The sequence below is a fragment of the Monodon monoceros genome, unplaced genomic scaffold (assembly GCF_005190385.1).
Source record: "Monodon monoceros isolate NGI ecotype Baffin Bay Population unplaced genomic scaffold, NGI_Narwhal_1 Super_Scaffold_6, whole genome shotgun sequence".
Classification (NCBI taxonomy): domain Eukaryota; kingdom Metazoa; phylum Chordata; class Mammalia; order Artiodactyla; family Monodontidae; genus Monodon; species Monodon monoceros.
In genome coordinates this window covers 91,092,950-91,120,239 of record NW_021703783.1, presented here as the reverse complement: position 1 = coordinate 91,120,239, position 27,290 = coordinate 91,092,950, and the positions used below count along the sequence as shown (strand labels likewise).

Below are 27,290 nucleotides of genomic sequence, written 5' to 3'. Positions count from 1 at the left end.
ACTCCATAATCCTCAGCCTCATGTTCCAATATGGCTGCTCAAGCTCCAGCCGTCAGGTCCACATTCCAGCCAGTAGGAAGGAAGATGGACTTCCTCCTGGAAGTCACAAATACACCTTCCATTTTCATTCCATTTGCCAGAACTTAGCCCCATAGCCACACCCAGCTGTGGCATTAACAAGGCAAAAATAGTTTAGGGTTAACATTAAATTCATATAGAATTTTCACGATTAAGCCTACAGAGGGAATTCCCTGGTGGTCCAGTGGTTAGGACTCCGCTTTCACTGCCAAGGGCCCGGGTTCAATTCCTGGTTGGGGAACTAAGATCCCTCAAGCCACATGGCGTGGCCAAAAAAAAAACAAACAAACAAAAAACAGATTAAGCCTACAGAATATTTATTTCAGAAATATATAAGGAAATCCTTTTTTAATAATGACATCCTTATCAGGTGAATTACAGTAAAGATTTTTTAAGTCAGGAGAAACTTTGTAATTATGTGTTAGCAATTCCATTGCCAAATACATCCACTTTTTGTTAGATAAGGTATTATCAAGAAACTCAGCATGGCTTCTATTAATAAAGAGATTCTCAAAGTTTTGTCTCTAGAAAAAACTGGTGGCCTTAAAATACATCCGTGTTGTCAGGGCAGGGCTACCCTTGGGAAAGTAGGGTATGACTGAGCAGGGATATGAGGGGGCTTCTAGGGGGCTGGCACTGTTCTGTTTCTTGATTTGGGAGCTGGTTACATGGATGTGCTCAGTACATGAAATCTCCTTGAGGTGCGCATTTAGAGTTTGTCCACGCTTTGGTATGTATGTTATACTTCAAGAAACTTTTAAAAAATGGTGACCATCTACATCCACCAATTTAAAGGACATACAGAGCTCAGAGGACCTTGTCAAGCACTCCAGGGATGCAATTGGCAAATCCAGAATGGGAAATTCTGTAGGACAAATAACCTGGTTTCTTCAGTACATAAAAAGCAAGGAAAATAAAAGAGCGAGGAGGTGCTGTTATTGTTTAGAAGATACTGGAGAGATATATTAATCAAAACATTGTTTGGATCCTGACTTAAATCAACCGCTTGAGATAATTATCTCAATTATGAAATAACTGGGGAAATTTGAACACTGACTTGGTTTTAGATGATATTAAGAAATTCCTTTTATTGGTATATTCCCTTTTTTAAAGACATTATAATAGTTTTGTAGTTATGTTTTAAGGATCATGTCTTAAAGAGATACATAATGAAGTGTTTATGGATGAAATGACATGGTGTCTGGGATGTGCCTTAAAATAACCCATTTGGGATGGGAGGCAAAGGAAGTAACAGATGAATCAAGACTGACTTCAGATTGATAACTAATGAAGCAAGATAATGGGTAAATGATGTTAATTATACAATTTACTTTTATAAATGTTTAAATTTTTGAACACTATCTTTTTTTTTTTTTTAATGATGGCCGTAACAAGATCAAAAGGTGACAAATGCCCATGTGGAATAGTATTGATACTTGTAGGTGGGCTAGGACTCTTTTGGGACATCAATTACCACTTGTTCCCCTAATGTAGCGTATCAGCTGGGAGCACTGCCATTGACCTTGGACAGACCAAAGCTGTAGGAACAGCTCTGTTTCACCCTCAGTATGATTTAGGTCCATCATTTAGCCCATGTGAAGCTTGGATACCTCATCTACAAAACAGGGACACTACTCACAGAGTAGTTGTGTAGGTTAAAGGAGATGTCGAACTTAGTGCCTGGCTCACAGGAAGTGCTCAGAAAATGACGGCGCTTAGAGGTAATATGTGTGACCCCCACACCATGAAGAGTGCAGGGACCAAAACAGCACTGGGCCTTGGAGTTGGAAAGTTTGCCACTGGGGAGGCCTAGCGAGCGGTCTCCCGTAGAAAAGGCGATCCAGCAGCTGTTTTGCTGGGGTCTCTGCTCTAGGTGGAGGAGGAGCCCAGCTGGCACATGCAGATGGAGCTGTACAATGAAGGAGCGGGGTCAGTTGCTGCTGGAGAACTTAGTTTCCTTGTGAGTCCAGAGCCCTGATCCTTAAACCTGTATGGGGGCAAAGCACCCGCAATTCAAAATGCCCTTTGCAGAGCTTTATGAAACGTTTCAACATATGATTCTCTCATACAAGCTAAAGATGCTTCTACTAGTGGAAAATCGGAGCCTAAGACATGTATAGACTTCAACAAATCAAGAAATGACAATATAGAAAATATTATCAAGGAATTATGACCAAGTTTTCCTGTTAGAAAATGTCATCACAGCAAGGACAAATGCAGGTCGCTGCTTGTTCTTTGTCTCTCCACTGCAAGCAGACGCAGGCTTCAAAAGGTTAAGAAAAAGTTGTGGCAGAAGATGCCAAAAATGAGAATTTTGTGTCAACACAATTTTTTCCTTTGACTTGGGGAAAGACCCTCACTGTTGGAATAACCACTGGTTTAGGCCAAGTTCAACACTAGTTTCTTAACACCAGTCTTTCTACATCTATTCTGCAGCGGCAGAGAAGTATATGACAGCATCTTAATTCACTTGAATGTATATTTATTGTTTTTTGGCTGCCTTGAATGACCATAACCTGCTTCTTCATCGAGTGGAGGTCCACTCACATTTCACAGATCAGCTGGTATATTTTCCAGTTCAGCATTTCCATTGAGTACCCCAAACGTATCTGAACATGCTCCACTGAAAACCTCCTATAATAACAGCAGCAGCAGCAAGCAACATTAATTGAGCGCTTCCTATGTACCAGGCACTGTGCTAATCGCTTGACCTATGGTAACTCAATTAATCCTCACCACTACTGTAGGTTCTATTACATTACCATGTTGAGATGAGTACACTGGCAAGGAGAGGTTAAGTAACTTGCCCAAGAACACACAGCAAATGGCAGAGCCCCAAATTGAATTCAGCCTGCCCTCAAGCTCATGCTTCAGCTTTCTCTCAGATCGTTGGTTTTCCTCACCTGTCTTCCTAATTTGAGTATGATCCACTGAGTCAGGGACCACATCTTATTCCCCTGTGTCCCCCAGGGCTATATGACTCCCAGCACATAGCAGGGGCTCAGTGACCGAATTGCTGCTGCGCGGTCAGCTTTCTGCTTCCATCAGTTGCTCCTGACAGATGTAATGAATGAATTGGTAAATATTTGCCTCTCTTTTCATGTGAAAATAGAGTGAACCGATAACGCTGACTCTTCAGTCTTTTTCCATGTGTCTTTGTGATTTTCCCCACAGGGAGGTGAAGAATATTGATCAAAGAGCAAAAGACAAAAAACAGGCGAACCACATGTTCATCCAGCCTTCAACCTTCATTGAGGACTCCCCTGAAAAGAAATCTAGAAGAAGCCGTCAGAGGGAGATTGCGTTTCTTTTGAGGTTTGTTTGAACGAAGACCATGGGAAAAGTAGAAATGTGAACACTTTAGGAATTCTTAATACGTGGAAAAGTATACATAAAAGTCCACTCGCTTCTATGTGTTAGTCACTCAACTCTCACTTTATTTTTATTATTATTAATGGTAGTAGTAAGAGCTACCAATGACTTTGTACTTCCTCTATGCCAAGCATCTGTACTTTACAAAGTGTATTATGAGTCAGAGCTCATAGGTTGCAAGTGCCAGGAACCCAGCTCAAACCAGCTTGAGTGGAAGGAAAATCTCATGGCTTCAGTAACTGGGAAGAGGCCACATTCAGGCTGGCTGCAGCCACGATGGACCTAAGGGCTCAATGATATTTTCAGATTCTCTCCCTTTCTTTCTTGACCCTCTTTGCCTCTGTGTGCTGGCTTGCTTTTCAAGCTGCCCCTGCCCTCAAAGAAAGAAAGAGGGCCAAGAACAGCCCCAACCCTATGTCCTTATAAGTGCATGACCTAAAAGGAAGAGAGACACCCTCTCCCAGCCTCCATAACCCAAGCCTCAATAAAAGTCTCTGATGATGCCAGAAGCTCAGCCACTGTACACTGGTGCCGAACGGAGTCTCTGAGACAGTTTTGGGTAAAGTAGAAGATAAGAGATTTATTGCTTTGTCAGGCAAAGGAGGACACAGAGGGCTCCTGCCCTCGAAACTGTGTGTCCCAACCCGGGAGGATTTGATGAGGAGTTTTATAGCAGTAGTCCAAGGGCAGGGTTGCTGACAAGATTAGGGTGTGTGCAGGGCCTGCACTCCCTTAATCCCATCTCAGGTCTCCTAATCTTGATGAGCTTCTCTGGTCCCTTTAATCTTGCCTCAGGTGGTTTCTTGTCTGCTCTTCTGACCTTTGGAACTCGGGGAAAGTCATGGAGGCTGGAGTCTTGCCTACAAGAAAGAGGGGACAAAAAGGCTTTTGTGCCCAGGAGCCCCACAGGGCCCTTCTCGGTTTCAATGGCTCTGCTTGGTTCATGGTTCCACACATCCCTTCTGAACCAACACTTTGTTCAGGAAGAAGCAGTGCTATTACTAGCCAGACCTGACCATCCCTGCGGCCTGAGAGAACAAGGCAAAGTCTGTGACATGGGGTAGAATTGGTGAGATGCCATCAGACAAAAACAACATGCCCAGTTTATTTGTATCTCAACAAAACCCTATTAGATAGCATAACACCCATTTTACTGAATAGAAAACTGAGGCACAGAGAAGCCAAGTAAACATTGACTGAAGACCTACTGTGCCAGGCACTAAGGATGCAAAGAAATAAATAAGTTAAAGTTCTTGCCCTCAAGGGCTCATAGTATAGAAGAAGGAAAAAGATATGGAAATAGATAACATGCAACAAATTGCATAGGTCCTAAGAGAGGACTTCAACAGAGAACAGAGTAGGGAGCAGTCAGTTCTTTATATTTGCTAGGCAAGGGGGGAGGGGAGGAATGGGCTGGAACTCTAGGCAGAGAGATGTTCAAGCCAATTTACAGAGCTAAAAGTTACCAGACTGCAATTGGGTCTGGCTGATTAGAGAGTGAGGGAGAGTTGAGGCAATGAGGGGCATCAGAGGGTCTCACATGCCACCTTCTAGATTCTACCATCCTGTAGTGCATAGGCATCCAAGAGTCTACAGAAATTATAATTTTCAATTCTGGAATTTACATCCATTATTCTAAATAACATGCTTACATATGCATTTCTTGATTTCCTTTTAGACGTTATCTGTTGATAAGGTTTTCCAGATTGTTAAAAGCTATCAAAAACTAAGCAGCATCATTTTCCATATTCTCAAATGTACCATATATATTCTATGTATATCATATTAATATATTCTGTTAGGTAACGTCATCATAACCAGGACAGATGCAGTTAGCTGCTTGTCCTTTTTCTCTCCATTGCAAGCAGATGTAGACTCCTAAGGTTAAGAAAAAGTTGTGGCAGAAGATCCTGAAAGTGAGAATATATTCTGATAATTTCTTCTTCATTTTTTTAATCTTGGAGTTCTCCTTCTCAGGCCCTCATCCTCCTCCAGTCTGGACTGGTGTGCTCAAGGTCTGCTCTCAGTTATCATTTTGGGGCTTCTTTTCACCATTATCCTAGTGCTTCCCTTAGTCAACTTCACTTTGTTGGAGTCTCCCAGGTCACATGTCTTTCTCTTTCTTGTTTACTCATTTTGCTGGAGCACATCTTCTAGTAACTCTCAAGGGAAAGGTACGTAGAAAGTGTTTTTAGTCTTTACATGTCCAAAATGACTTTGCTCTTGATTAATATTTGACAAATGTTCTGCTGGGAATAAAATTCGAAGTCAATATTCCACAGAAATTTGAAAACATTCTTTTTCCTACCTTCTAGTTTTGCTGTTGAAAAATTTGATGCCGTTCTGATTCCTATGGTCTTGTATGTCACCTCCACCCTCCCCACCCCCACCCCCCATGGGAGTTTTTAGGATATTGTCTTTCTCCCTATTATTCTGATGTTTCACAATCATGTGCCTTGGTATGACTCTTTTTCTTAGTATGTTTCATTGGGATTGGGAAGCCTTCTCAAACTGGACAGTAGTGTCCTTCAATTCTGAGAATTTTTCTTTTATTATTTCTTTGGTAATTTTCTTCCCTTTATTTTCTTAGCTCTGTTTTTCTGGAGCTGTTATACTCAGTTGTTATACCTCCTGGACTGATTCTCTAATTTTCTTATTTTTATTCTCCTCTTGGCATCTGTATGAATTTCTGTCCTACTTTCGAGAGGAGTCTCTACATTTTATCGTCCAATGACTTCTTCTAATTTTTAGAATTCTACTGTAGTATTAATTTCCTAGAGTGAGGTCTTTCTTATATTTTGGTTGTTCCTTTCTCACAGCATTCTATTCTTTTTCATGGGTGCAATATTTTCATCTATTACTGAGAACATTAATCTTTATTTTTAAAGTTTCTGACCCCCATATTATTTCTGTGGGTTCTTTTTCTTGGGTACCTTTTTACATTTTTTGACTGTTTTCTTGTTTTGAACTCTCACCTTTGAACTCTCAGCATTTATTTGGCTGCGCTGGGTCTTAGTTGCGGCACGTGGGAATCTTTTTTTTTTTTTTTTTTTTGCGGCATGCGGGATCTTTAATTGTGGCATGAGAACTCTTAGTTTTAGGTTCACTCTTAGTTGCAGCATGTGGGATCTAGTTCCCTGACCAGGGATGGAACCTCGGCCCCCTGCACTGGGAGCGCAGTCTTAGCCATTGGACTACGAGGGAAGTCCCCTGGGCTGTCTTTAGATTTAGGAGTGAAGCTCTAAACAGCTGACAGTGGAAGTTGGTATCAGTGGTCATGGCTTCTCAGTTGGTTGGCTCTCTTTTTTTTCATGATCAGGAAGCAAGCCAGCTTTCTCATTTGAGAGACTCTCAAATATCAGCCGTTCAGTTTCTTAGGAGCAGAATCCTCCAATCATTTGCCTGTGGGACATATGCCTGGCTAATGGCATTCTGGAAACAGAGGAAAGGAAAGGGGGGTAAAGATCCTGCATTTAGTAGAGCCAGCTTCCACTTAACTATTTTTATTTTCTACTAATCTACTATGCCCAAGACTGTAGCCTCTTTATTTTAATTTCCCCAGAAAGAAAAACAAAAGCACAAGAAAAACTTCCAATTTTCATTTGACTCTCAGAACAATTCTTTGATGTAATATATAAATTAGGATTTTATTTAGTCATATATAACAGAAAAATTAGAAATAACAATGGCCCAAAGGTTGATTCTCACATATAAAAGAAGTCTGAAGGTAGATGATATAGCCTGATACGGTGTTTCAGGGGCTTCAGGGAGCCAGGCTCCACCATCCTAGCCCTTGGTATCCTTCCTCTGGGACTTCCGTGTTCCACCAAGACGGCTGCTGGAGTTCCAGGCAACCTGTCTGTTTTCCAGACCAGATACTATAAGAAGGAAGGGAAGAAGAGGGCTAATGTCATTCTCAATCTCTGTCTCTCGGTCCCTCTCTCTCTCTTTCTTTAAATATATTTTTAGAGGAGTTTTAGGTTCAGAGGAAAATTAAGAGTAAGGTACAGATGTTTCCCATGCACTCTTGCCCCACCACATTGCAGAGCCACCCCCATTATGGACTTTCCCCACCAGAGTGGTATATTTGTTACAACTGATGAACCCACAGTGACACATCATAATCACTCAAAGTCCATAGTTTACGTTAGAGTTCACCCTTGGTGTTATACATCCTATGAGTTAAGACAAATGTATAATGACATGTATCTATCATTATAGTATCATACAGAGTATTTTCACTGCCCTAAAAATCCTCTGTGCTACTCTTATTCATCCCTCCCTTCCTCAGAACCCTGACAACCACTGATCTGTTTATTGTCTCCATAGTTTTGCCTTTTCCAGAATATCATATAGATGGAATCATACAGAATACAGCCTTTTCAGATTGGCTTCTTTCACTTGGTAATATGCATTTTAGGTTCCTCCATGTCCTTTCATAGCTTGGTAGCCCATTTCTTTTTAGGACTAAATAATATTACATCATCTGGAGGTACCATAGTTGATCTGTTCACCTACTGAAGGACGTCTTGGTTGCTTCCAAATTTTGGCAGGTATGAATAAAGCTGCTATAAATATCCGTGTGCAGGGTTTTGTGTGGATGTAAGTTTTCAACTCTTTGGGTAGATACTAACGAGTGTGATTGCTGGATCCTTTGGTAAGAGTGTGTTTAGTTTTGTAAGAAACTATCAAACTGTCTTCTAAAGTGCCTGTGCCATTTTGCATTCCCACCAGCAATGAATGAGAGTTCCTCTTGCTCCACATTTAGTGTTGTCAGTGTTCTGGATTTTTGCCATAATAGGTGTGTAGTGGTATCTCACTGTTGTTTTAATTTGCATTTCCATGATGACGTGATGTGGAGCATGTTTTCATACGCTTATTTGCAATCTGTATATCTTCTTTGGTGAGGTATCTGTTAAGATCTTTGGGGGCTTCTCATTGTGGTGGCTTCTCTTGTTGCGGAGCACGGGCTATAGGCGCTCGGGCTTCAGTAGTCACAGCACGCAGGCTTCAGTAGTTCCGGCACGTGGGCTCAGTAGTTGTGGCGCGTGGGCTCAGTAGTTGTGACTCTTGGGCTCCAGAGCGCAGCCTCAGCAGTTGTGGCTCACAGGCTTAGTTGCTCTGCAGCATGTGGGATCTTCCCAGACCAGGGATTGAACCCGTGTCCCCTGCATTGGCAGGTGGATTCTTAACCACTGCGCTACCAGGGAACTCCCTTTGGCCCATTTTTAAATCAAGTTTTTTATTTTCTTATCACTGAGTTTTAAGAGTTATTTGTATATTTTGGAAAACGATCTTTTATCAAGTGTGTCTTTTGCAAATATTTCCTTCCAGTTCATGGCTTGTCTTCTCATTCTCTTCACATCATCTTTTGCAGACCAGAAGTTTTTAATTTTAATAAGGTCCAGTTTATCAATTCTTTCTTTCATGCCTCAAGCCTTTGATGTTATATCTAAAAGGTCATCACCAACCCCAAGGTCATTTAGATTTTCTCCTATGTTACCTTCTAGGAGTTTTATAGTTTTGCTTTTTTTTTTTTTTTTTTGAGTTTTGCTCAAAATGTGTATGCTCCATTTTTGAGTTAATTTTTATGAAAGATGTAAGGTCTCTGTCTAGATTTTTTTTTTTTTTTTGCACGTGTATGTCCAGTTGTTTTAGCACCTTTTGTTGAAAAGACTGTCTTTGCTCCATTGTATTGCCTTTGCCCCTTTGTCAAAGATCAGTTGATTATACTTATATGGGTCTCTTTTTGGGCTCTCTATTCTGTTCCATTGATCTCTTTGTCTATCCTTTCACTGATATCACACTGTTTTAATTACTGTAGCTTTATAGTAATTCTTAAAGTCAGGTAGTGTCAGTTCACCAGTGTTGTTTTTCCCCTTCAATATTGTGTTGTCTATGCTAGGTCTTTTACCTATCCATATAAACTTTACAAATCAGTTTGTCGATATCCACAAAATAACTTGATGGGACTTTGATTAGGACTGCATTGAATCTACAGATCGAGTTGGGAAGAACTGACATCTTAACAATATTGTCTTTCTATCCATGAACTTGGAATATCTCTCCACTTATTTAGTTCTTATTGATTTCTTTCATCAGAGCTTTAGTAATTCTCCTCATTCAGATCTTATACATATTTTGTTAGATTTATACCTAAGTGTTTCATTTTTGGGGTATTAATGTAAATGGTATTGTATTTTTAATTTCAAATTCCACTTGCTCATTGCTGATATATATCAATAGGAAAGAGACTGACTTTTAAAATTTTTATTTTATTTTTATTTTTTGGGGTGCCACACCACACAGCTTTGGGATCTTAGTTCCCCGACCAGGGATTGAACCCAGGCCTTCGACAGTGAAAGTACGGACTGCCAGGGAATTCCCACGATTGACTTTTTTTTTTTTTTTGCGGTACGCGGGCCTCTCACTGTTGTGGCCTCTCCCGTTGCGGAGCACAGGCTCCGGACGCGCAGGCTCAGCTGCCATGGCTCACGGGTCTAGCCGCTCTGCGGCATGTGGGATCTTCCCAGACTGGGGCACGAACCTGTGTCCCCTGCATCGGCAGGCGGACTCTCAACCACTGCACCACCAGGGAAGCCCACGACTGACTTTTTTATATTAACTTTGTATCCTGCAAGTATGCCATAATCACTTACTAGTTCCAGGAAGTTTTTCGTCAATTCTTTTGGATTTTCTACATAGATGATCATGTCGTCTGTGAACAAAGACAGTTTTATTTCTTCCTTCTCAATCTGTATACGTTTTACTGTATTGTATTGTATTTTTGCATTAGCTAGAACTTCCAGTACAGTGTTGAAAATCAGTGGTGAGAGAGGCATGGTTGCCTTGTTCCTGATCTTAGTGGGAAAGCTTCAAGTTTCTCACCATTAAGTATGATGTTAGCTGCATATTTTTGTAGATATTCTTTATCAAGTTGCAATAGTTCCCCCTATTCCTAGTTTGCTGAGTTTTTATCATGAATGGGTATTGGATTTTTATAGTGCTTTTTCTGCATCTATTGATATGATCATGTGATTTTTCTTCTTTAGTTTGTTGATGTGTCAGATTATATTAATTGATTTTTAAATGCTGAACTGGCCTTGCATACCTGGGACAAATTTCACTTGGTCACAGTGTATAATTTTTTTTTTTTTTGCGGTGTGCGGGCCTCTCACTGTTGTGGCCTCTCCTGTTGCAGAGCACAGGCTCCGGACACGCAGGCTCAGTGGCCGTGGCTCACGGGCCCAGCCGCTCCGCGGCATGTGGGATCTTCCCGGACTGGGGCACGAACCCATGTCCCCTGCATCAGAAGGCGGACTCTCAACCACTGCGCCACCAGGGAAGCCCTATAATTATTTTTATACATTGTTGGATTGACTGGCTTGTATTTTGTTGAGGATGTTTGCATCTATGTTCATGAGAGATATTGGTCTATAGTTTTCTTTTCCTGTAACATCTTTGTCTGGTTTTGGTATTAGGGTAATTCTTGACTGGTAGAATGAGTTAAGAAGTATTCCCTCTGCTTCTATCCTCTGAAAGAGATTGTAGATAATTGGTATAATTTCTTCCTTTAATGTTTGATAGAATTCACCAGTGAATCCATCTGAGCCTGGTACTTTCTGTTTCTGAAGGTTATTAATTTTTATTCAATTTATTTAATATATATATAGTTCTATTCATATGGTCTATATCTTCTTGTGTGACTATTGGCATATTGTGTCTTTCGAGGAAGTAGTCTAGGAATTCCCTCGCAGTCCAGTGTTTAGGACTCAGTGCTTTCAGTGCCGGGGCCCATGTTCAATCCCTGGATGGGGAACTAAGATCCTGCAAGCCACACAGTGAAGCTGGAAAAAAAAAGGAACTGGTCCATTTCATGGACCAGTTGTTTATAGTACTGCTTTATTATCTTTTTAATGTTCATGATTCTGATATTAGTAATTTGTGTCCTCTCTCTTGTTTTCTTACTTAGCCAGGCTAGAGGTTTATCAATTTTATTGATATTTTCAAAGAGCCAGATTTTGGTTTTGTTGATTTTCTCTACTGATTTCCTGTTTTCAGTTTCATTGACTTCTGCTCTAATTTTTATTATTTCTTTTCTTTTGCTTACTTTGAATTTAATTTCTTCTTTTTCTGGTTTCCTAAGGTGGAAACCTTAGACGATTGATTTCAGGTCTTTCTTCTTTTCCAATGTATGCGTATAATGCTATAAATTTCCCTCTGAGCACTGCTGCCAGCACACTCAGCAAGCACCTTCTCTTTCGAGGAGCATTTCCAGAATCCCACAAGCTTTTATAAGTTGTATTCTCATTTTCATTTAGTTCAAAATATTTTTAAATTTCTCTTGAAATTTCTTCTCTGACCTATGTGTTATTTAGTAGTATGCTGTTTAATCTCCAAGTATTCTGGGATTTTCCAGCTCTATCTCTGTTACTGATTTTCTAGTTTGATTCCATTTTGGTCTGAGAGCAGGCATAATGTGATTTCTCTTATTTTAAATTTGTTAAGGTATATTTTTTGGCCCAGAATTTGGTCTGTCTCGGAGAATGTTACATGTGAGCTTGTGGAGAATGTGTATTCTGCTGTTTGGGGGTGATGTAGTCTACAGATGTCAATTACATCCATTTGATTGTTGGTATTGTTGAGTTCAACTGTGTCATTGCTGACTTTCTGCCTGCTGGATCTGTCCATTTCTGATTAGAGGGGTGTTGAGGTCTCTAACAATGATAGTGGAGTCATCTATTTGTCCTTGTTATTCAATTATTTTTTGCCTTATGTAGTTTGATGCTCTTTTGTTAGGATCATACACGTTAAGAATTGTTATGTCTTTTTGGAGGACTAACCCCTTTATCATTATATAATGCCCTTCCTTATCCCTGATAACTTTTCTTGCTTTGAAGTCTGCTCTGTCTGAAATTAGCATAGCTACTCTTGCTTTCTTTTGATCAGTGTTAGCACGGTATATTTTTCTGCATTCATTTACTTTTAATCTATAACCACATTCTCTTTTAAGGAGCACTTCCATATAACCACATTCTCTTTTAAGGAGCACTTCCAGGGCTTCCCTGGTGGCGCCGTGGTTGAGAGTCCGCCTGCTGATGCAGGGGACACGGGTTTGTGCCCCGGTCCGGGAAGATCCCACATGCCGCGGAGAGGCTGGGCCCGTGAGCCACGGCCGCTGAGCCTGCGCGTCCGGAGCCTGTGTTCGGAGGCCACAACAGTGAGAGGCCTGCGTACCGCAAAAAAAACAAACAAACAAACAAAAAACGAGCACTTCCAGAAGTCCCAAACAACATTTCCACTTATGTCTCATTGCTAGAATGTGGCTACAGCAATTTCTTTCTTTTTAATAAAATATTGTTTTAAAAACATTTAAAATGTTCTTTTATTAAAATAATAATTATTAATATTTATAATTATGATATAATTGTAAATATTATAATTAATATTTATAATATTAATGAGGTACAATTTCCCGTAAGATTTGCCCACTTTAAGGGTACAAAATTCAATGACTTTTAGTAAATTTACAGAGATTTGCAACAATTACTACAATCTAGCTTTAGAATTTTCTATCACCCCAGAAAGTTCCCTCATGCCCATGCGTAGTCAATTCCTATTACCCTCTCCCTTTTTAATAACCTCCCTGGAAATACCATATAACATTACCAGTTTATTTCAAGGGCCAGATATTAGTCACATGGTGATGTTGGTTTCAAAGGAGCCTGGGAAATGTGTGACAGGTTTTTTTTTTAAATCTGGCTCCATTGCTAAAGTAAAAGGAGCGAGTGGATGATGGGTTGTTAACTAACCATCTGTATCACAGATAGATGGTGTTATACTCTCCATTTCAGAGATGAAGAAACCAAAGCTTAATGAGTTAAGAAACTTAGCCAAGGAAAACTTTCAGTCTTAAACCTTCTAGTCGAAATTTTCCTTCAAACCAGAAAAAGACCACATTTTTTTTAAACTAGGAGTTTAGCTTGAGGCCCACCTGTTTGAGCCATGGAATACTATAAGTTCAATGGTCACTCATTAGCAGTCTTTCTGATATCCATATTAGATTCTCAGAAATACAAAAAGCCAACTATTTTAATTCACCAATATTATTGTCATTCCCTCAGACTTGACTATCCTTCAACTACTTCTTTTTTTTAATTGAAGTATAGTTGATTTACAATGTTGTGTTAATTTTTGTTGTACAGCAAAGTGATTCAGTTATACATAAATATACATTCTTTTTTATATTCTTTTCCATTATGGTTTATCTTGGGATATTGAATGTAATTCCCTGTGCTATACAGTAGGACCTTGTTGTTTACCCATTTTATATAATAGTTTGCATTTGCTAACCCCAAACTCCCAGTCTGTCCCTCCCCTACCCTTTCGACTACTTCTTAATCTAGCTAACCCCTCACTAACCCTTAAAACCCAGTTCAGGCATCACCTCCAGGAAGTCTTCCCTGACTTGCCTTCTCAGGGTATTGTCTTGTGCTTTCCTGATCACATGCCACAGAACATAGCCTACTCTAGTTATAAATTTGCTTGTCCATCTCCCTAGATTGAGGTTTGTCCTTAAGGTCAGGAATACTGCCCTAGATGACCTTTTTTTCCCAGGGCCTAGTGCAGGGCCTGGCACCCAACAGGTCCTCAGTCAATACTTAGAAGATGAATGAGGGAGTTGTTGCAGTGTGTTCAGCACTCTGCTTCAGTTATTTGCTATTGCCAATGTTACTGACTGTTCTGTAAACTTTTTCTTTCAATACCTATCAAGATTCTACTGAAACCTTTGAAGAAATCGCACTGAATTTTTGAGCCAATTTTTGTTGATGTCTTTTTTGTTTCCCCCACAGGAAGGAAAAAGAGGAGAGGGAAAGCGAATGGAAACAGAAGTTGAACTACTCTTCCTTCTCACCATCAAGCCCTGATGAATTCTATTCCCTGGAACTAGGAAGCCCCTACAAAATCTCTGATATTTCTACTACCAGGTAGAACAACAACAGGAGAAAAAGAAAATTGGGGCCAAACACTGAGAAATAGAAATAACTATTCCCAGGATAGGGGAAGGATTCCACTGTAGTTTTTCCTAGGCTGAGTGAAAAGCAGGAGTGGGGAGATTTTTGCTTAGGTCACTACTTTTAGTCATGCTAACAATATTAAATTATAATATAATAATCATGGCTACCATTAACTAACTGTTCACTCTGTACCAAGCACTAAGGTAAACACTATACAAACATGACCTCATTTTAACCTTCATAACAGTCCTATGAGGTAGAGATTATCCAGTGCATTTTATACAGCAACAAGCCCAGATTTGGAGAGGTTTCAAAAGTTCCCTGCAGCAGACCCTGGGTAAATAACAGTAGATAAGACACAGTCCCTATTCTCAAGGGGCTCACAGTCTGATAGAGAGAAGGCAGATATATCAACAAATAAATACCATAAGTTCCAGAAGTGCTGTTAGACAAAGGAGACAAAGAATGCAATGGCCTGGGAGCCATGCAGACACATTTTATAGAAGTGGCGTCCCTTGACCTGAGTCTGGAAAAGATAAGATGTTTGTAAGGCAGGAGGAGGTGGATGAGGCAAGGGGTTGGCATTCTCAGTAGATGGAGCAGCAGAGGCAAAGGCTCAGAGGCAGGAAGTAATGTGGCAGGAGGTCAAGAAAGTGTGTGAGGGGCTCCAGGAGAGGTGAGCCTGGAGAAGATTCCTGGACAAATCATGAAGGGATTTTATTTTCTAAGTCGTGGGGAGCCACGAAAGATATTAAACAGGGAACCACGTGGCCATATTTGGATTTTTAAAGTCCTGATGGCAGATGGTGGTCTCCATGAAGGGAGTATGTATGTACTTTGAGGGATTTGCAAAGTCTCCGGCAAACATTTACCTCTAAGTGAAACCCTGACTATACCACTTGATCAGTAGTCCCCAAGCTTTCTTGATCTTGTATCTTTCTTAGTAAAACATTTATGAGAACTCAGCCCCTAATAATATATTAATTATTCAGTAATAATATATATAGTTCTATGCTAATAGAATATGTATACTATAATATAATACATACAGAAAATAGAAATTAAAAAGAATGAGATAAAAATATATAAATAGAAGTTCCAATATCTTCTCCTATAATGGATCCATTGTGGATCCATCTATGGGTGGGGATGACTACTCTGGATGAACCCCAAGTAAAAATTAACCAGGTAAGGGAGTTACCTTTTAGTTTCCCCCACAGGAGAAGATGAAGCAGTAGAAGGAGCTTTGACTCTAAAAAGATCTGGGGTTTGCCCTGCCCGCTCTGTGACTGCCCTGGCCCCTCTGTGACTTTCAGTTAAGTTACCTAAATTCTCCAGGCCTGTTTCCTTGGCCATAAAAAACGTGGAAGTTTGTTAATATGTAAACAAGCTAACCCATATAAAGAGTCTGGCATAGAACTTGTCAATAATTAATAGGCAATATATTATTGTTCTCATAAGCTTCTTACATTCCTTAATCCAGGAAGCCTTCGAGCATGCTTGAGAGCACTGGTCTGCCCCAGCCCAGAAAGACTCCCTGGTCTTCTAAGCCCTGAACCAGCTGGGTTCTCGTCTCTTAAGGCAGTCCTTACCCTGTGCTTACCCATCATGCGGGACTGAAATGTCGAACTTCCAGAAAATATACAAGTTCTTATTCATAGGGAAGAGCCTCCAAAGTCTAATAGTTTCACATTCAGATGGGGCACAGCCTGTGTCCAAAAATGTCCCCCTAGACACCTCTTTCAGAGATCATTAAGGACTGGTGACCCCAGACTTTTAGGAGCCTGAGGAAGAGCAGACCTGCTCTTCCTGTTACAAACACTGGAAGGGAAATTGAAGGGAAGATTTCCCTGGCCCTGTGATAGGCATATTCCATCGGTTATCTTATTGAAGTCTCAGAACAGTCCTGTGAGGTAAATTTTATTTTTCTTGTTTTTTTTTTTAATATTTATTTATATTTGGCTGTGTGGGGTCTTAGTTGTGGCACACGGGATCTTTCATTGTGGCGCGTGGGCTCTCTAGTTGTCCAGGTGGGCTCCAGAGCGCGTGGGACCTGTAGTTGTGGTGCACGGGGTCAGTAGTTGTGGCACGTGGGCTTAGTTGGCCCATGGCATGTGGGATCCTAGCTCCCCGACCAGGGGTCGAACCCACGTTCCCTGCATTGGAAGGCAGATTCTTAACCAAAAATAGGAAAGTCCCCCTATTTTTCTTGTTTTTCAAAGGAGGCAACTAAGACTCACTTGAGTTAAGGCCCCATGGGTCTCTTTCAAAAATCCATATCTCATCAGGCTACTCCTTTGCTTAAAACCTGCAGTTTCTTCTCAACCCCTAAGGATCCTAGGGATACAATCCAAACTCTTAGACTCGAGGCCTTCATGAGGTGGCCCTGCCCACCTCCCCTCTCTCCTCTGTCTTCACCCACCACTCCCAACCACCTTTCAAGCCACATTGGGCCCCTGCAGCTGCATTAAGAGGCCAAGTTCTTCCAGCCTCCAGGCCATGCTTGGCACAAGCTTCTTCCTCTGCAGGAAAATTTCCCCTCCTACCCCTGGCCTCCTTCCCCAGCCAGCTCCTCCTGCTTCTTCAAAGTCAGTGCAAATAATGACTCCTCCAGGAAGCTTTCCCTGACACACACACAGAAGATCAGGGTTCAGCACTTCTCCTCAAAACTCTCAGACCTTCCATACCATGAAAACTTGCTGAGCCCAAAGCAGTGCAAGGAACTACATTGGAACGTTCTGGACTGGGAGGTTTGGGGCAGACCCATTTTTGAGAAAGCATCCAGCAGGTGTTTCGCATAGTTTCTGCGCTAGAATAGAGGACGAAGCCAGCTTCAAGTGCACTTGCACTGAAGAGTAAAGGATCAGATGCTGACATATTCGGCATTTCCCTGAGTTCAGAGCCTTGATTCTCCTGTCTGTCGGGTACAGGACAACTAGAAGTCATGGTGCTCTTTGCAGAAGCCTATAAAAATATTACCAAATTATTTTGGTAATAAAGAACTATTGACTAAGATAAAATATAAATCTTTAGATAGCTGCCAAGTTATCTTAAAATAACATAACACATAATATGTTAAGAAATCACAACTAACTTTTCTCTTAATTATAACTTTTACTTACTCATTTGTTTTTATCACCTTGAGTATGCAACACAGTTGTGTTTGCCAGGTCCTTATTCTCTCCTAAGCATGATACGTGTATTATTTAATTCTCACAGCACTTCTGTGAGATATGGGATGTTGTTATCCTCATTTTACAACTGAGGAAACTGAGGCTTAGAGAGGTTAGTGACTGGCTCAGGTGCTCACATTTGGTAAGCAGTGGAGCCAGGATTTGAAACCAGTAGTCAGACTCCAGGGCCTGGGCTACAGCCTAACAAGGCTTAAGAGGTAAACTTGGGACTTCCCTGGTGGTCCAGTGCGTAAGACTCCACGCTCCCAGTGCAGGGGGCTGGGGTTTGATCCCTGGTCGGGGCACTAGATCCCACATGCATGCCGCAACTAAGGGTTTGCATGCTGCAACTAATAAGTTTGCATGCCACAAGTAATAAGTTCGCATGCCACAACTAAGACCCGGCGCAGCCAAAATAAATAAATAATAAATAAATAAAGATTAAAAAAGAGGTAAACTTAATATGAAGAAAGTTTTATCAATTCATTTTTTCCTTTGATTAGAGAAACAGTCACTGATATTGGAGTATAGCAGCATGGTTTGCACCCCATTGGTTTAGGCTATGGAATCTCCAGGTTAAGAGGGGCTTTTAATACTATTGTTTTTGACATCCATTTTAGAATTTAGAATGGAAGAGGAAACAACCAATTCAGTTCATTTTAACAAGTATTCACTGCTCTTTCCTCTTCCTTGAACATACTTTGGCCACTTTTTCATCTGGCTAGATCCTATCTGACCCTTAAAGCCCACTCAGATGTTGTCACTTCCAGGAAATCTCCCCAGACTGCCCTAGTGACTGCCTATTTTGTACTCCACCAAATATGTCCTACTGTAGTCATGGAGTTGTCTGTCTCCCTCTCTGTACTGTAAGTCTCCCAAGGGCCTTTTATCATTAAGCATTGAGTCTCCTGCGCCTGTTCCTGTGGCTGGCACATAGTAGGGATTCAGCAAATTCTTTTTTTTTGGCCATGTCATGCAGCTTGTGGGATCTTAGTTCCCTGACCAGGCATTGAACCTGGGCCCCTTGGCAGTGAGAGTGCGGAGTCCTAAGCACCGGACCACGGGGGAATTCCCGGGATTCAGCAAATTCTTGATGAGGGAATTAATGATTAGCTAATGTGTGTTTAGCATTCTGCTCCAGTTAATTGCTTATAGAAAAAAATAACTTATTACATTTTAGAACTTTGTCTGTCTATACTCAAAGTTAGGAATAAAGCCTCTTAAAAATCACACTTTTTAGATTTTTGTTTTTATTTTAATTAAAGTAATACATATTCATCCTTTAAGAATCAAATAGAGAGGCAACTCTGGGGCCAGACCACCTGGGTTTTAATCCTAGCTCCACAACCTACTAGCTGTGTAAGCTTGATCAATCATTTAACTGCTCTGCATCTCAGTTTTTTAATCTGTAGAATGGGGATGATAATATTACGTATAGCATAAGGTTGTTATGAGGATTAAATTGGTTAACATTTGTAAAGAAAGCACTTAGAACAGTGTGTGATGCAAAGTAATATATAAGGCACATTAAATTAACTGATTGAATTAACTAATGCAAAGCATAATATAAGACTTATTAAATTAACTAATTAATAGTTCTACAAAGCTTGTTACAAAAAACTGCACTCCTCCGGACCCCCTTTCCCATTCCCCAGCAACACTTTCCACTTTCTTAACTGATTGTTTTGGTATTTGTTTTCCTCCATATGTCTAAATACCATGGTGCTCTGGCTCCTTGATTTTTTAGTGTTAGGCATTATCTATTGAATTCACACTAGGAAAAGTGAGGACTGGGCTCTCTCTCACTTGCACACACTTCCACTCTCCCATCCACCCAATGTGTCTCTGTTGTGATTCTGGTTGGATCATTAATCAGCATTATTATACTATCAACAACACTGCCATGAGCTACAGAGTATACTTTGGTTATTTTTATTTCTTGCAAAACTTTTTGCTATCCCTGGAACTAAGTCTCTTTTTCAATCTACCTGTTTTCTTTCTTTCTTTCTTTTTTTTTTTTTTATGTACTCATCTCAGTTTATCTCCAAATTTTCCCTTGGTTGTATAAGTCTCCCAGTACATTCAGACACTTTACATAATCTATCAATTCCACCTTCATTTCCCAGCCTTCTGATCTGCTTCACTCTAAGTGGTTGATTTCCGGGCTGTTTATATAATCCTGGGGATTCCTTTCTTCATTCTCTTGATCACACTGGTTTTTTAATCTGTTTCTGTTTGTATCTTTATGGTTCATCCACAGAAAGGTCATCAAGAAGTCAAAACCAATGCAGAAAAAGTAGTCTTCCTTATCCTCTCACCTTCCAGCTCACCTGCATGAATCCTTATCCAAGAATCAGAAGGACTTTTTGGATGAAGCCTGCACATGTTGTTGGATTTAATCTAAAATAGAAACAACAAAACAAACAAATAAAAAATAATACTGTAATACATTTAGTCATTCGTAGTCATCCATGGGACAAAGAATATTAACGTCCTGTCCTACCCTGGGCCAAAGTCAGGATTTAAACTGACATAAAGTCACCTCATTCATTCATGCATTTGCTTACTAACTCTTTCATTCACTTGTTTATTAATAACAACACTATGGAGTATATATTAGTATGTATTATATGTTTTATATAACAGTAATCATAGGAGACATCATTTATTGACTACTTACTATGTGCTAAGTACTCTAAATCCTTTTCAAACATTATCTCAGATTAACCCTTCTACCCCCTTCTCTCCCAAGGTGGGTGTTGTTACCTCCATTTCTCCTAGGAGGACACTGGGGCTTGGAGAGGTTGAGGAAGCATTCACTAGGTATCTATCCTATACCATGCTTGCACATACCAGGTCCTGTTGATACAGAGATGAATAAAGACATAGTCCCTGGGCTTCCCTGGTGGCACAGTGGTTGAGAGTCCGCCTGCCGATGCAGGGGACACGGGTTCGTGCCCCGGTCCGGGAAGATCCCACATGCCGCGGAGCGGCTGGGCCCGTGAGCCATGGCCGCTGAGCCTGTGCGTCCGGAGCCTGTGCTCCACAACGGGAGAGGCCACAACAGTGAGAGGGCTGCGTACCGCAAAAAAAAAAAAAAAAAAAAAAAAGACATAGTCCCTGACCTTAAGGAGCACACAGTCTGGAAGAGGGGGAGGATGTGTAAACCAATAAATGCATTAATGCTGTGCTAGAGGTTTGTGTGGAATCCAAGAAAAACCAAGTCCAGAGAGTCTTCACTGAGGCTCAGAGGTACAGGGGCCAGTGTGTAGAAAGACCTGCAGTTTGGCTGAGGGGCTTGGCCTTTATCATTTGGGCCTTTGGGCACAAGGGAGTAACCTGCTCTGTGTTAGAACAGTCTGCCCAACCCAGCCAAGAGGGAAAAAATCAAGCAAACCGCTGTTTGCCTGAACCAAGAAGCAATCAAGTATATTCTTGGGACCTATGATGTCCCCCACAGATAAACATCTTCACTTGAACATGAGTGTAATTCTAGGTGACCCTCTTGGAGAACATTACCCAGGTAAAGGGATGAAAGAAGGGTAAAAGGGAAGAGCTCAAGCTTTGGCCCCAGGAAATTCAGGGCTTTGAATCTCTGCTCTGCTTCATAGTAGATATATGACCTTAGGCCTAGTAGCTTTTGTGACTTGACTTTTCTCAACTTGTTTTCTTGAATGCAGAAAGGGAATGCCTGCCTAGGAAGGTAGTGCTGTTGTGATGGTTAAATGAGATAATTTATGCAAAGTTCCTGGCTTAGCATGTTTCACTTGGTAATTGCTACCAGCTATTGTTGTTGTTGTTGTTGTTACCATTGCTGTTAAAAGGTGTACTCTTCTCCTGAAACCAGGACATGTTGAGCATGGAAACCAGGACATGTCTTTCAGGATACTCCTTTGTACAGCTTGGGTCCAAGACCATCCCTGCTCAGACCCCTTCCAGAAATTACTGAGGACTCATAACCATAGGCCTCTCAGGAAGTTCAAGATGAAAAGATCTGTCTCTGTTCTTTGTAAGTATTAGAAGGGAAAATTATGGTGAAGAATTCTTTGCCCTTTATAAGTGGGGGATGGAGAGAGGGTAGAGTGTCAAAGGGAACTAACACTTAAGAAGCATTAACTGTGATGTGGGATAAAGCAAATGAGTAATTGTGTAATACCCCAGTTCTGTCATTCTTACTGTGGCTGAGAACCAGTATTCTCAGCATGGAAGTAAGGAAATTCAGATGTTAAACTAGAAGAAATGAAGTTAAAATCCTATAGTCCTGATTTTGAATTGATTATGAATTGAGAATATATTTTATCTTTAAAAACAAATAGTTGCTAAAGAGGGGAGGAGAGGAGAGGATGGAAGGGAATACAAAGAGGCCCAAGAAAACTTTGGGGCATGGTGGTTCTGTTCACTATCTTCATTGTGGTGAAGGGTTCACAGGTTCACACACCATATACAGGCTTTAAATATTTAAATATGTTCAGTTTCTTGTATGTCATTTATACCTCCTTAAAGCTTTAAAACAACACCAAACAGACAAACAACAAAAGAAACCTACTAACTCTGTCTATTGAAATGCCCTAGAAATAAAGACTGACCAACTAGCAATGACCTGGACTGTGATTCTGAAATACAGTTTGCACTAAAAGGGATACAGGGATCCTTGAAGAAGTGTCTGGTTCCAGATCTAGGGCAGGAAGATAATGAAATGAACATGGAACATCTTGTCATACTAGACAGCAAGGAAGCTACCAAAGATGAGAGTCCTGTCAGAAAGACTCAGTAGCCAAATTAGAGAGAATCCCATTGGCTTAAGATGGGACAGTTTAAGCATAATAATAATAATAGCCATGGATTGAAGCACGTCAAACGTGTTTTCACCCATACGTTCATATCATTACTTTAAAAAAATTAACTGGTCACCACTGAAGTATACTAGGGAACCAATTCATAATTTTGAAAACTAGCAAATAAAACGAATCAGCGTTTATCATGCCATTCCCATATGAACTGTATTAGCAGGTAAGCAAACAAGAGATGAGGGGAAGTTTCTCTTTTAGAAATATTCCACCTAATTAAAATATCACCATTTTGCAAACCCTAATGAATTAATGGATCTAGGTTGCTGCTTACATCCCCGAAAGATAAAAAGCCATTAAATGCCTCTTGATGGTAGACCACAATACCACCTATGAAATAGTCTTTACCAAATAATCAAATCTGGGTCTGATAATAGGAAATACAAAGGACAGAGAAGCATGTTAACACCAAGGGGATGCAATCAGCAAAATGTAGGCTATGGAAAACTCCAGAGCAAATGACTCCACCTTTTTTTTTTAAAACAAATAAGTTGCAAAGGAAAAAGAGAGGGAAATCTATAGATTAAGAGAGGCCTAAAAAGTATCAATAAATTGCAACAGGGGGCTTCCCTGGTGGCGCAGTGGTTGAGAGTCCGCCTGCCGATGCAGGGGACACGGGTTCGTGCCTCGGTCCGGGAAGATCCCACATGCCGCGGAGCGGCTGGGCCCATGAGCCATGGCCGCTGAGCCTGCGCGTCCGGAGCCTGTGCTCCACAACGGGAGAGGCCGTAGACAGTGAGAGGCACGCGTACCTCAAAAAAAAAAATAAATAAATAAATTGCAACATGCAGACATTTTTTGGATCCCAGTTGATCCAAGCTTTAAAAAATATATGGCATTTATGAGACAATTGGGATTTTGAATGCTGCCTGGATATTTGATATTAAAAATTATTATTTTGGGGGTGCGATAATGGTGTTAACGTTTATGTTTTTAAAGAGTCCTTATCTTTTAGAGATACATACTGAAATGTTTACAGAAGAAATTATATGACATGTAGAATTTGCTTCAAAATAATATGAAAGGGAGGAAGTGGATGGAGGTATAAGTGAAACAAGACTGGCCATGTGTTGAAAATTGCTGAAGTTGGGTGATGGGGATATTATAACATTTTACTTAAAAACATTAAAGGCATTACTGGGGACTAGGTACTTTAAAGCATATTTTTACAGATTATTTTGTCTTCTCTTATAGCCCTGTAAACGATGTACAATTTTCTCTATTTTCAAACTGAGGCCTTTCTTGATTGAAGCTACCATTGCCCCTGTCTTGGACTTTTACAGTGTTCTACTAGGTATTCTCCTTGCCCTCTGTCTTGCCCCCTCCAATCCATTTTCCACACAGCAGCCCAAATACTTCATGTATCTTAACCCATTAATTCTCACAACTCAGTGCCAATACTATTCTTGGTTTTCACATGAGGAAACTGAGGCACAAAGAGGTTTAAATAAATTTTCCCAAGACCACATAGCTTGTAAATGGCTGAACTGTACTATAAGTCTGGCATAGTTGCCATGCCTATGTGTACTTATATCATACTTCTATAAATGGAAAATAAAATCACATATGAACATACAAGATCTGTCATATACTGGTTTAGCATATTAATAGGCTGAGAGCCTGAACACTGGAGCCAGACTGTGAACCTTAGGCAAGTTACTTAACCTTGTGGTGCCCCAGTTCCATCATCTGTAAACAGAGATAATAATAGTTCCTACCTCATGGTATCTTTGTGTGAAGTAGATGTGTTCATCTGTGGAAAGAAGTTAAGTGATGTGTTAGCTATCAACAAACGTTACCTTTGGCATCTGAGAGTTCCTTTCTCCCTAGTACCTTTTACTCCAGCAGAACCACTTGCAGCTCCCTAAATAAGCCTCTGTGTTCCCTCTGCCTTTCCCACCCTGCCCAGCTGGCAAATCCTCACTTATCCTTTCAGCCCCAAATTAAGGGTCACCACCTCTGTGAGGATCCCCCAGGGAGAGGTCTACTTGGTTCCCAACTGTGTGTATAATCCCTCTTATCACACCATGTGTGTTATTATCTGTTTCTGTATCTATCTTCCCTAGTAGACTCATCCCTCCTTGAGAGTAGAGACCTGTCTTTATCTCCATATCCAGCAGACAGCTGGGTCCCACAGTGTTTAATAAATGTTGATTAAATAAACGGTCATGAGCATGCCTCGCTGGGTAGCTGCATGCCAAAGTTAGAAGTTTTTCAAATTTGGAAATAAATCTAAATAAATGAGAAAAGCCTCAAATGACTGATATGTATGTATGTATATGTATATGTATATACGCTACTGCAATTGCCTATAAACTTATCTATAGCCCACACTAGGGTTTGTATCTTGTTTGTTGTTGAATCCCTGGCAAAAAACACCTAGCACAGTGTCTGACAAATAGTAGGGTCAATACACATTTTAAAAAATAAATGTGCTTAAGGGGAGGTATACCCAATGAAATTCTGTTTTTGTAATGACCCTTCATTCTTTAGTTCTGTACTAAAGCATTTCTCACATTTGAGCTCTTGAAACCAAGACGATGCATCCATAGGCACCAGTTTGAAGCTACCCAACTGTACACGGTGGAGTTATATGCCTCTATTTGATTATAAGGTGGTTGTCCACAGAGGGGCAGTAAAGTGTAATGGTTTAAAATTCAGGTCACCTGTAATTCCACTGCCTGTTTTTTATTTCTTAGAATATCATTAAATGACACACCTTTTTAAAAATTTGTAGAGACCTTGTAGACTCGCTGAAGGATTTGAGAAATTGGGAAAGCTAATTGACACAATTACTAATTGGTTACTAACTGACACAAAAGCTTTGGTTTGCCATGCTCTATATCTAGGATAGGAAAGTAGCATTTTGCCATGCAGGATTTTTCTCTAATACAGTCATTCTTATAAGTCTTTTACGGCTTCTGAGTTTTGTGTCATACTTGAAAAGACTTTTCTTACTCTGAGATAGTAAAAATTTTCCCATGTTTTCTTCTAGTACTTTTATTATTTTATTGTTCAGATTTAATTTCTTGATCCATCTGGAATTTATTTTGGTATAAGGTATGAAGTATGGTTACAATTTTATTTTTCTTCCAGATGACTACCTAGTAAAGATCTTCAAGTGTACTTTTGAACTACCCCAGGGTTTTGGATTTTTTTTTTTTAATTTTAAAGTTGTATATTACCATCAATATCCTATCCAAACGAAATTTTTATACTTACTTCACGAATTTGTCATTACCGAGCTCGCTTCAGTTTCTTTAAGTGTACTGCACACAACCTTCAAGTATTATGAACATTTCTCTCTCCCAGCTGTCACTACACCAAACTACATATGTTATATTTCCCTAAATCATCTCGCTGTGCTCTTTGCAGCTCTTCTGTACAGTTGATGTCTCCATCTAACAAGTTGCTCAGAAGTTACTATAATTGTTTTAGGTGAGGTCCAAAGAGAAAGCCTATCGTCACTATCCAGTTCATGTCAAAAATGGGCATTAATTTCCATTTAACATGGACAGGCTGTGTTTCCGGAAAATAACAGATTTTGAAGAACTATGGTAGCTATTTGTTGGTTCTTTAAACAATCCACCTGGGGGGAGGGGGAATGTCCTACAAACGGCCAGCTGCTATTGTGGGAATTTTTTGCTATTTATTCCAGCAAAAAAAGTTTCAGACACTGAAGAAAAAGGGTCGCCCTGTACTAGGTCTTGAACCCAAAGAACTGTTTGCACAGATATTCTTCCAAGATGCATTGCAGCCTCCACCTCAACAGATGCTCTTTCAAATGTTTCATGACTCTCCTCAACAGTCAGTTTCCATTTAAGGGGAGGAGGATGACGCTGCCAGAGATGGCTCTGCTGGCATGAAGGCTGGCCTAAAATTTCTATTTAAAAGCTGGATCAAAATATGTTTGGCTTCTGTTGTCTATTTCAAATTTCAAGTTAAGACGAAGAATAATTACGCTCCATCGTGAATGGGCCTTGGGTGCCTCACTCACAGACTAGAGTGGCAAATGGTAAGAGAGTCACAGAGAAAGGAAAGAAAGTAGGAACGCGGACTGAGGTATTAGGTACAGACTGTGAAGCCAGATATGAAAAACTTGGAGTGAAAAGAAAAGCCTTGAGCCGGGGGAAAGACCCCCATATTCGACCTCCTAACCCGAGGATCCTGATTAAGATAAGCATTCTGCATGTCACCTGTCACCGCGTCAGCCACCTCCGCCCAGCACCCCTCCCCCGCCTCATGGCCTTCCACCTCCTGACCCCTTTCCAGCGGCCTCTCTTCATGTCAGAACACGCCCCACCTAAGGGCCTTCATTCTCACAGCTGCCTGTCTTCACCTCAGCGCCCACCTCAGTACCCGCTAATTCGATGCGTCTCCTCAGTGTCTCCACGTCAGTCCTCTCCCCGACCTCAGCATCTCTCTACGCTCTAGAGACGCCCCAGCCTCCCCTCCGACCAAAGCGCCTCTCCTCAGCACACTCCCTCCACCTGAGCGCCCCGCCTCACCCCAGCGCGCCACCCTCAGAGGCTCCTTTTGCTGCTCCACGTTGCTCCCGGCCCTCCCGCCACCCCGCCCCCTCGTCCTCTGCCCCGCTCCGGGTTCCGCCCCTCGCTCTTCGCTCCGCCCACGGTGGGCCCGCCCCTCCGTCCGGGTCCCGCCCACTCCAGCCGCTCGCCCGAACTAGTCGTTTGGCGCCAAACCTCTCTGTCAGCGATAGGACGCCCGTCTCCGCGTTCTGGTTTTGAGGCAGAATCCTTGAGGACTGGAAGGCCCGGGCGGGGGGCAGAAGGGATTCAGAT

The 27,290-nt window shown here is 41.0% G+C and overlaps 1 protein-coding gene across 1 annotated transcript in view; it reads left to right on the top strand.

Moving 5' to 3' along the window:
• Window positions 1–14,442, top strand: part of FAM227A (family with sequence similarity 227 member A) — a 77,999-nt gene extending 63,557 nt beyond the window's left edge. Inside the window, exons 17-18 of the mRNA XM_029206736.1 lie at window positions 3,253–3,393; window positions 14,304–14,442. Coding sequence (XP_029062569.1) covers window positions 3,253–3,393; window positions 14,304–14,442 — 280 coding nt within the window. The remainder of the gene's footprint in view (window positions 1–3,252; window positions 3,394–14,303) is intronic.
• Window positions 14,443–27,290: the final 12,848 nt, after the last annotated feature.